The sequence below is a fragment of the Henckelia pumila genome, chromosome 3 (assembly GCF_033568475.1).
Source record: "Henckelia pumila isolate YLH828 chromosome 3, ASM3356847v2, whole genome shotgun sequence".
In the NCBI taxonomy this organism is placed as follows: Eukaryota; Viridiplantae; Streptophyta; class Magnoliopsida; order Lamiales; family Gesneriaceae; genus Henckelia; species Henckelia pumila.
The window spans coordinates 48,256,477-48,268,284 of record NC_133122.1 but is presented as its reverse complement, the minus strand read 5'-3'; the positions used below and the strand labels follow the sequence as shown (position 1 = coordinate 48,268,284).

The 11,808-nt window shown below is 35.4% G+C and overlaps 1 protein-coding gene across 1 annotated transcript; it reads left to right on the top strand.

Annotated features, from left to right (window-relative positions):
• The first annotated feature begins 6,800 nt into the window (after positions 1–6,800).
• LOC140888671 (uncharacterized) lies at positions 6,801–7,556 on the top strand. The gene is made up of 2 exons (XM_073296369.1): positions 6,801–7,172; positions 7,275–7,556. The coding sequence occupies exons 1-2, from the start codon at positions 6,801–6,803 to the stop codon at positions 7,554–7,556; spliced, it is 654 nt and encodes a 217-aa protein (XP_073152470.1).
• The last annotated feature ends 4,252 nt before the right edge of the window (positions 7,557–11,808 follow it).

The following is an 11,808-nucleotide window of genomic DNA, read 5'->3' as shown; positions in this document are numbered from 1 at the left end:
GAACCGCAATAATCGCCAGGAAAATGGGAGCTAACTCTAGAGGTCGGGTCGGGTCGGGTCAAGCATCAAATCATTCAGTCCGGTAAAATAACAAGTTGAAGGCTTGAAATTTGAGGCCCACGAATAGGACCACTTTATGTGAGTCCAAATATAGCATTTATACCTGGACTCTCCTGCCGCGTTGACTGTAAATGGACACTGGGCCTAGATTTGAGAAGAATTTAGTAACAGATCCAATCACAAAGCTGGCCCAAATCTAGTATCTTGGTTAAGTACTTAAGCCTACTGTCCAATTAGCTTGCTCAACAACCTACACATAAAAGAAGTCTTAAAAGAAAATTATATATAAAAAAATTCAATTAGAAATCGCTTATGAATGAAGTCTTACTTAAATTTATAATTATGTTCTTACTAAATAAGTTACTTTTAAATATCTGAATTTTATATCTTATTACTAAGGAGATAAGAAAATTATATAAGTTATTATTTTCTTGAAAGGTATATAAGTGATTATTTTTAAAATGATATTTTAAATACTTTTAAATTTATTTAATTTTTTATTATAAAAAATATTATTTTGCGCATTGTGTGTGCTTGAGTTCTAACTTCTAACACACCACCTGCATCTAAATTATTTCATTCATATTTCAAGTTCATAAAATTTTCAAATAATTCTCTTATATGAGATTATCGCGAGATGTTTTGATCCAATCTATATATGTATTAAAAAAATAATTTTTTTTAAAATATAAAAATAATTTTTTTTCATTAATTCGATTATAAATCTATTTTACAAAATTGTCTCTGAACTGGTGTCATCTCTGAATTTATTTTTTTTTCACGTGATAATTGACATAGAGCCGCTTGTATGAACAAAATAATATTTTGCACGAGGTAACATAAATAACACGCCTAAGCTTCTTTTAATAATTATATTATATTATCTCTTTCTATTTATTTAATAAAGGTTCAGGGTATTATACTAACTGTTTGGTATGGCCTGTCAATTTTGGTATGGCCAACTCAATTATTTTTTTTAAAAAAAAATATCTCACTTAAATAAGGGATCGATTATTTGCTTTGGGCAAAACCATAGGAAAGAAACCCATTCAGTTAAATTAGAACTGTCGCCCACCTCTTCCCTCATCGTGCAATGGAGAAAAATAAGTCATAACTACCGAGCATTATCTACCTCCAGCTTCAAACAAAACAAAACAAGACATATTATTCCTTTACAATTGCAGAAGACGGATCACGAGAGGTGAGATCAAACCGGCCATTCATTAATTAAACGATCTCCTTATATTAGAGGGCGTGTGTAAAGAATTTATGTTCTTTGTTTAAGGATTTGAATAACCAAAACCTGCTGACATAATTGGGAGTTCGATTAATTTATTCAAATTTTAATATGGATGTGAAGGCAAGTAGAAATATCTTGATAGAATCCCAATTACCAGTCCCTCAGATGGCGGTGATGTTTGATGCTCTATTGCTCTTCGTATATTAGACGACGTGTGTGTAAATATTGAAAAATTTTCGATCGAATTACTGTATAATTTTTGAGTTTCGAATGGAAAATCAGTGATATCCAAAGTTAAGGTTTTTAATGTCAATCCATAGGATGAGGGAAATTGGGATTTCGATTTCGTTACTCAAATCCCAATTGATAAGTATGATATCATTTAAAAAATATTTTAATTTGAATAAATTATAATTTGGTTTTTAATTTCGTTTTACTCTCAATATGTTGATTATGAAATTCAATACAACTAATCATTTTCCACCTCTTGCTTCGACATAACCACTTATATTTTCTCCAAATCCTTAATTTCAGATCTCACCGATTCCTCATTGAAAGCTATACAGGAACATAATTGGGAGTTCAATTGTTGTTCTTTGAAACCGATTCATTTCTCAATAAATGGGATTTAAAGTTTGATTATACATATACGAAACTATCGAACACCGCTAATTTCGCCTAACCATTTCTTCCAGGTTTCCTCTTCTTATTTTTTCTAAGCTGCCTTTGTTTCTTTTCATCTTAGTTATATTGTGTTTTTTACAAAATATATTATGTTTTTTACAAAATATTTAATGTTTTATAATGATTGTTTATGTAACGCCCAGAAATTCGTCACGTAAATTCGCATGCATAACTAGGGGATTTTAATAATTTTAAAAATAAAGTGAAAATGGATTAAATTGTTTTATGAGTTATTATGTGAATTATGTGATTTATTGACATGTTTTGAATATTGTTTCGACGTTTAAATCGGTATGATATGATTTATGAATTTATTTGAGAAAGTTTATTTTATGATCGCGTAGGCGAGACCGTGGATAGACGAGATGTTTGTTTTCACCCAAAATATTTTATGATATTTTTAGGAGCCTTAAAATATTATTTTAAGGTATAATTGGAAGAAAATTATGGTATTTACATATATATTTATTTATGTGCTAGTTTTTACCCAAAATAAGTTATTTTAATTACTTTTATTAACCTTTAAAAATCTCCTATTTTATTATTTCGAGATTATTAAGTTCTTAGCAAATTATCATGTATTTTTTTTAAAGGTTAAATTATAGTAATTATATATCCAAAGTATTTATTTAAATATTTAACCTAGATTACCCAAAATATTATTCTAAGATTTTCTACCCCAATCCACCTACCCCTTACCCTACGTAAACTCACCTTTGAGCCGCCTCCATCATTCATCAGAAACATCCTCCACTTCACAGCACACACAACACGATTACCTTGAGGAAAATTTAGGATATTTGACGTCTTGATCGTCCCGGTGCGCCGATACGCGTCGATTTCTTTGTTTTGTCCAAATCTTCAACAAGGCACGTTTCGATTCCCTTCTTGAACACCATTTAAGTCATATTACACTGATTTATGCATAAAAGGATTGATATTGCATGTGTATGTGGTTTTGATCGAAGATCATGCATGAATTTTTAGCAGTCCACGTTTATGGCTTCATTCTCAGATTTTCTCACGTTTTTCTGATATGACACGTTCCAGCATGCTGATCCATGGTTAGGGGTCTGAGTTAGGGTCCTAGGATCGAGTTGAATGATTTCATGAACCATGAATAGGCTTAAAACGAAATAAGAACAGAAAACATGCACCAGGCGTGCAGGTTGAGCAGGTTTGGGAGAATGGATCGTGTAGGCTGTAGGGTGCGAGTTTGAGGCTGGTTTCAGTTGTGATAGAACCCCAAGACCTTGGGGAAGGTCCTCCAGGTGGGTTTACGGCCGGTGCTGGTCGGAGATGGATGGACGAATGGCCTAAAGCCTGAGTTAGTGTTCTGCGCGCGAGCAGATTTTAGGTAAAGGAAGAAGGGACTGGTTTCGGGTCCATAGGATGAGTTAGGGGCTGGGGTTTGTCTTGTTGGAACCCTCTGGATGTGGGCTAGGTATGTTGGGTGGTGTTTTGGTCGGTGGTGGCCGGAGTCAGGCGGCCGAAGCCCATATAGGGCTGCTGGTCGCTGGTCATAGACTCATGGGACAGCCTTGCTTAAGTTCTGAATTTTGGTGTTTTTCGGGTCGGGCTCGGGTTCTTGGGTCCGGGTTGGGTCTAAAATATTGTGATTTAAGTTAGATGAGTCCGGGTATGGATTATATTAATTGGGCTCGAGTATTTTAATTTATTTTATTGAGCAAATTAAGTTGTTAATGGGCTTAAGAAAATTATTGGGTGAGGTTAAGTATTAATTGTAATTGAATAATACATTTGGGCTAAAATATAAGTTAATGGACATAAGTTCAGTTATTGAGTCAGTCTAGATTTTTTATGAGCTTAAGTCTAAGGGGTCAGCAGCTCGAACAAGTCCTTAGAAAAATAAATGTCCGTAAATATATATTTAATTCATGCATGCATTATTATTAGATATATAAGTATGATTTTTAAGAAAATAAATTAAATATATATTTACGAACAAATTTTCATGAAAATAAAGAAATAATGAGAATTTTTATGTTCATGCATTATTAAGAATTTTTATGATAAGTTTAATTGCATGTTAAGAAAAATATATTTTTATGGAAGTTAAAGTGAAGGTGGAAAGTGATGTGGTTGGAGGCCGGGATACCTGGGCCCGGTGACCTTCCTAATGATGTATAAGTATGATGAGCTTATGGATCCAGCTGAGAGGGCTGGTGAAGTGGCAGCACAGAGGTGGAAATCTCACCGCCGCGTACGTTGGTTTATAGATTGATCAATCGCTCAGTATGATGTCACCGACATGGATACGACCTTTTGAGAACTAAGAAATCATGATATGTTATTTTTACGAAAATTATAAAGTATGATGAATTATGTTATAGCATGATGATTTAGCAGTATGATTATTTATTTATGTTTATATGCATATAATTTTAAGATCATGCACGTATAATTATTATTCACGCATTTTATATGATGTGTGCTTGTGTGTGGTTTCATTTTGTTATATAAGGATAGAACGTGCTGATCCTCTAGGCTCATTAGATTTAAATGGTGCAGGTGAGCAAAATGTTAATGAAGTTAATGTGTTCCCGACTGGCGGCGAGGGCGTATGAGTTTCCAGGCGGCTAGAACCCGTGACCATTGCTCTAAGATGAATTTTATGTTGAGACTAGAATATTTATTTCCGTATATGATTTATTATTATAGATTTTCAGTATATGCATGGATTTTTAGATTTAAGTATTTATTTTCAAAGTTTTCATGAATTTTTGTGAAAGAAATATTATTTAGAAATTTTATTATGGCATTCTTATAAATTATTATTTAGTAATTAATTTAATTGCATGCGTGTACTTTTATTGTATCTTTTGTATATTTTTATTTTAAATTAAGTAAAGTTATTTTTAAGTATGATATATATATGTATGGGCATATATATATATATTTATATTCATTATTTTATAATTAGAGATTTTAAAAAAAAAATCAGTAGGAGTTTTAGGTCGTTTTATTTGGTATCAGAGTCATGGTCCTTGGAGGGTGACTAGCTTGCTGCTACACGGAGCTCAGAAGCCGCACCGCCAGTCTGTAAGTTTTAAATGTTTTAAATTATGATTTATACACGGGACACAAGAGTTATGTTTTTAATGATTTGTGAAAATGAGAATTTAGAGTTACGACAGTCTTAAAGTCAAAAATATTAGCTATGCATTGCGATTTACGTGGGGAAATATGTGGTGGTGCAGTATGCCTCCTAGACAGATGAACCGACGCGGGAATCCTCCACCTCCGCAGAACCCGCTCACAGCACTGGAGCAGGCCAATGCTAATATGATGACATGAATCACTGCATTGCTGGAGCAACAGGCAGCACGACCCGGACTTTCACACGACGAAGACGTTGCGGAACGGTTCCAGAAGAAGGGACCGAAGGAGTTTTCTGGTGCCACTGATCCACTCGTGGCTGAGGGGTGGATCCGTTCCTTGGAGACCATATGTAGTGACCCTTACCCGGATCACCTACTAAACAGAACTTAGGCATGTAATTAACTTAATAAAACAGATATCAGAAATAATCTAGCGGAAACCATAAATAAATACAATCCCAATGAAAGGAATCTGCAATTATCCAAATATTATACAACCAAATCGAATAGCTGTATCAACCCAAAACAACAGAAATAAAACCTAGACGAAGCTCCAGCTGGCCAACCACTGCCTAGCATCTCTTGGATCCCCCAGCCTCGTCCAATCGCAAATCTGCCCCATGGAATAGGGTGTCCAGAAACACAGAATACGAGACGTGAGCATAAAATGCTCAGTACGAGAGTATGAGTGTATATTCATGCAAAGTGAACTCCCTATAAACTCGAGGTCAAGGATCAGATAACAGAGACAGACCAGGCCCTGGTATGTAGCACGCTGTGCCATCGCTTCAGGAGGTGGCTCCCATACCATAATACAAGTGGATATGCCGGACCCAAATCGATGGAAGTCCAACCACTAACAAGATAGGGAAAAACCCTACTAACAGACATCTCGAAGGAGATAGCTCAGTATGCTAATGAATTCAGCATAAATCAATGACATATAAACCATGCAGTCACATAATACATGCATACTCAGTCAGGATATCTCGAACAGTACTTCCGTACCTCAAATCAGTGCAAGCTCTACCAACTTTAGGTCCGCGCCTATAGTGTGCTCTACACTGCCAAATGATACTACTATCATTAAAGCGCTCTAAAAGCCTTAACAACGCTAAAGCATACTCCTAAATATTTTTAAGAAGCAAAAGCTATACCTTCGTCCGTTGTTAGCCCTTTGATGACGATGCCTCCAAAACTTAGGCACAACTCCGCTACGACTATCGAACACCTCGACGACTCCCGGGGTAAGCCTAGGAAGGCTAGAACAACTCGAATACGACTAGAATTAGAGAGGAAATCCGGAATTGGCAATTGAAAATGAATTCTCGGCCTTCTATTTATAGAAAACGATCGAAGCTTCCGATCCTCGATCGGAACGTCCGAACCTCGATCGGAACGTCCGATCCTGCCATCGGAGCTTCCGAAGATCCTGATCTGCCACGTGTCAAAATATCACTTGTTGACTTTGGATAGGGGTGATCGGAGCTTCCGATCCTGATCGGAGCTTCCGATCTTGTCACACGTCATGCCTGACGTAATACCATCGGAGCTTCCAATTCTGCATCGGAGCTTCCGATCCTGTTCAGAACTTCCAAACTCACCTTCGGAGCTTCCGAACTCTATCCAAATAATTATGATTAATTCCTTAATTACTGATTTTGGTTACGGGCTACTACACCATATTTGCTTATATGGGACTCACTGATGCCGATAAAGTAAAGTGCGCGGTGTACATGATGAAAGACGATGCAGCCCTTTGGTGGGAGGGCGCAGTTCGAGGTGTGAACCCACAGACTTTGACGTGGGAGGAGTTCAAGCGGATGTTCTTCGCCAAATATTTTACTGAGGATGTGCGCAGCCGAATGATTCGGGAGTTCATGAGTCTCCGGCAGGGGGGGGACAAGACGGTGGTTGAGTATATCAAGCAGTTCGAGAGGGGGTGTCATTTTGTGCCCCTGATTGCTGATAGTGTGCAGGAGAAGATGAGACAGTTCGTCGATGGACTTAGGGCGGACATCAAGCATGATGTACGCATGATGGACGTCACCACTTATGAGGCAACGGTGAGTAGGGCACTATGATCCGAGGATGGTAGGAAGGAGATCTTGAGGGAGCAGCAGAGGAAGAGACAGTTCCAACCATCGTACCACGAGTCGTATCCACAGCATGATGCAAAGAAGCAGGCCACTGGGCCGTCGAAGGGCCCAAATCCACTGATACAGCAAGGAGCTATCGTTCCTCGTGCAGAAACACTACCTCTCTGCCAGAAATGCCAGAAGCCCCATCCAGGGCCGTGCATGAAGGGATCAGACATGTGCTACCATTGCAAGGAACCGGGACACATTATGCTGCATTGTCCCAAGAAGAATGCTGCGGGACGAGTCTATGTGATGCAGGCGGAGGAAGCAATACCGGATACTTTGCACATCACGGGTTATTATATTTAACGCATTAAATTTGTCACATTTGGAGGGCTTGATTCGGAACTACACGAGGAAACTTGTTCTTGCCTAGAGTTCGTTTCAATTTCGAGGACGAAATTCCATTTAAGGGGGAGAGAATTGTAACGCCCAGAAATTCGTCACGTAAATTCGCATGCATAACTAGGGGATTTTAATAATTTTAAAAATAAAGTGAAAATGGGTTAAATTGTTTTATGAGTTATTATGTGAATTATGTGATTTATTGACATGTTTTAAATATTGTTTCGGTATTTAAATCGGTATGATATGATTTATGAATTTATTTGAGAAAGTTTATTTTATGATCGCGTAGGCGAGACCGTGGACGGACGAGATGTTTGTTTTCACCCAAAATATTTTATGATATTTTTAGGAGCCTTAAAATATTATTTTAAGGTATAATTGGAAGAAAATTATGGTATTTACATATATATTTATTTATGTGCTAGTTTTTACCCAAAATAAGTTATTTTAATTACTTTTATTAACCTTTAAAAATCTCCTATTTTATTATTTCGAGATTATTAAGTTCTTAGCAAATTATCATGTATTTTTTTTAAAGGTTAAATTATAGTAATTATCTATCCAAAGTATTTATTTAAATATTTAACCTAGATTACCCAAAATATTATCCTAAGATTTTTTACCCCAATCCACCTACCCCTTACCCTACGTAAACTCACCTTTGAGCCGCCTCCATCATTCATCAGAAACATCCTCCACTTCACAGCACACACAACACGATTACCTTGAGGAAAATTTAGGATATTTGACGTCTTGATCGTCCCGGTGCACCGATACACGTCGATTTTTTTGTTTTGTCCAAATTTTCAACAAGACACGTTTCGATTCCCTTCTTGAACACCATTTAATTCATATTACACTGATTTATGCATAAAAGGATTGATATTGCATGTGTATGTGGTTTTGATCGAAGATCATGCATGAATTTTTAGCAGTCCACGTTTATGGCTTCATTCTCAGATTTTCTCACGTTTTTCTGATATGACACATTCCAGCATTCTGATCCATGGTTAGGGGTCTGAGTTAGGGTCCTAGGATCGAGTTGAATGATTTCATGAACCATGAATAGGCTTAAAACGAAATAAGAACAGAAAACATGCACCAGGCGCGCAGGTTGAGCAGGTTTGTGAGAATAGATCGTGTAGGCTGTAGGGTGCGAGTTTGAGGCTGGTTCCAGTTGTGATAGAACCCCAAGACCTTGGGGAAGGTCCTCCAGGTGGGTTTACGGCCGGTGCTGGTCGGAGATGGATGGACAAATGGCCTAAAGTCTGAGTTAGTGTTCTGCACGCGAGCAGATTTTAGGTAGAGGAAGAAGGGACTGGTTTCGGGTCCATAGGATGAGTTAGGGGCTGGGGTTTGTCTTGTTGGAACCCTCTCGATGTGGGCTAGGTATGTTGGGTGGTGTTCCGGCCGGTGGTGGCCGGAGTCAGGCGGCCGAAGCCCATATAGGGCTGCTGGTCGCTGGTCATAGACTCATGGGACAGCCTTGCTTAAGTTCTGAATTTTGGTGTTTTTCGGGTCGGGCTCGGGTTCTTGGGTCCGGGTTGGGTCTAAAATATTGTGATTTAAGTTAGATGAGTCCGGGTATGGATTATATTAATTGGACTCGAGTATTTCAATTTATTTTATTGAGCAAATTAAGTTGTTAATGGGCTTAAGAAAATTATTGGGTGAGGTTAAGTATTAATTGTAATTGAATAATACATTTGGGCTAAAATATAAGTTAATGGAAATAAGTTCAGTTATTGAGTCAGTCTAGATTTTTTATGAGCTTAAGTCTAAGGGGTCAGCAGCTCGAACAAGTCCTTGGAAAAATAAATGTCCGTAAATATATATTTAATTCATGCATGCATTTTTATTAGATATATAAGTATGATTTTTAAGAAAATAAATTAAATATATATATACGGATAAATTTTCATGAAAATAAAGAAATAATGAGAATTTTTATGTTCATGCATCATTAAGAATTTTTATGATAAGTGTAATTGCATGTTAAGAAAAATATATTTTTATGAAAGTTGAAGTGAAGGTGGAAAGTGATGTGGTTGGAGGCCGGGATACCTGGGCCCGGTGACCTTCCTAATGATGTATAAGTATGATGAGCTTATGGATCCAGCTGAGAGGGCTGGTGAAGTGGCAGCACAGAGGTGGAAACCCCACCGCCGCGTACGTTGGTTTATAGATTGATCAATCGCTCAGTACGTATGATGTCACTGACATGGATACGACCTGTTGAGAACTAAGAAATCATGATATGTTATTTTTACAAAAATTATAAAGTATGATGAATTATGTTATAGCATGATGATTTAGCAGTATGATTATTTATTTATGTTTATATGCATATAATTTTAAGATCATGCACGTATAATTATTATTCACGTATTTTATATGATGTGTGCTTGTGTGTGGTTTCATTTTGTTATATAAGGATAGAACGTGCTGAGCCTCTAGGCTCATTAGATTTAAATGGTGCAGGTGAGCAGAATGTTAATGAAGTTAATGTGTTCCCGACTGGCGGCGAGGGCGTATGAGTTTCCAGGCGGCTAGAACCCGTGACCATTGCTCTAAGATGAATTTTATGTTGAGACTAGAATATTTATTTCCGCATATGATTTATTATTATAGATTTTCAGTATATGCATGGATTTTTAGATTTAAGTATTTAATTTCAAGGTTTTCATGAATTTTTGTGAAAGAAATATTATTTAGAAATTTTATTATGGCATTCTTATAAATTATTATTTAGTAATTAATTTAATTGCATGTGTGTACTTTTATTGTATCTTTTGTGTATTTGTATTTTAAATTAAGTAAAGTTATTTTTAAGCATGATATATATATGTATGGACATATATATATATATATATATATTTATATTCATTATTTTATAATTAGAGATTTAAAAAAAAAATCAGTAGGATTTTTAGGTCGTTTCAGTTTAAGTTATACTTTCATTTTTTTCACCTCATGAACATTTTAACTTTTTTCACCTTTATATAACTTATTCTTAAGTATCACGTAGCCTTGCATTAAATTTAGAGATTAAGATCACGTAGATGTCTTTTTGGAGACGAAAATTTTCTTTTTATAGAGGTGTTTGAAATACATGGTTTTAAAGAATAATTTTTATTATTATTTTTTATGGCTGATTGTGACAGTGATATTGTTTTATCGTCACATTTATGTAAAATATTTAATTTAATTTTTTGTCCTTTAATTTCTCCTCACAACTTCAGTCAATACGGTCTTAATTTTAATTTATTTTTTTTAATGGAATCTATTTGATGATTATTGTAGTTGGTCAACTAATAAAAAGTTACTTCCTTTTGCTATCATCCACCAGTACATGTACAAGTTATAACAAAAATATTTACAAAATTTTGATGATGTTATTTAGATTTCATAACTTACTTGGAAGGATATATTGAATTGAGTAATAGATTTATTTTCTTCAGAACCTTTTTTCTTTTTCTTTTTTTTCTAAAATGGTTGCTGGAAAATGGCCTTCTTTTACTTTTAAAAAAATTTAAAATTTCAATAGTCGGAAGTTTGAATATTTTTCTTCCATGCACTTGCTAGAATTTAAATACTAAGGTTTCAAAAATCTGATTCATTCTTGCCAAATAATTATTGAATTTCTTGCATGTGATCTATTTATTGTGAAATAAATAGATTACATGTATTCATTATCTGGTGTTTCACATCCATTCGCTTCATGCATTTAGTCTTAAATTTTAAAGAGTTTTCCTAATTTTGAGTAATAGATTTATCATTCTTTGTCCAATTCAATGGAGAGAATGTGTTTTTTCATATTCATTTTTTTATTTCTTCATCCAATTGTTTAGGTTGTCAATTGAATGGATATTTGCAACAAAAACATTGATTACAAAATACAGTTATTCCTTCAAACAGCTACGCTCGCAAGTTCGGATTTACTATGATAGTTGTTCTTCCGCAAATTACATTACCCATGCAATATTTTTAGAACACTAATGGTTTAGATGTCCTCATATGATGTTTCTTCACATTTATGTGTTCCATATGTCGATTGAATGGATATTTTCAGCGACAACTTTGTGTAAACAATTACATGAATTTCTAATGCTCAATGATATTTTATGTTCTTCGTGAAATATTTTCTGCAAAATAATGAAATAGTGTTAACATATATAGACATGTATTTTGTTATGAGCTCAGATTCAAATAT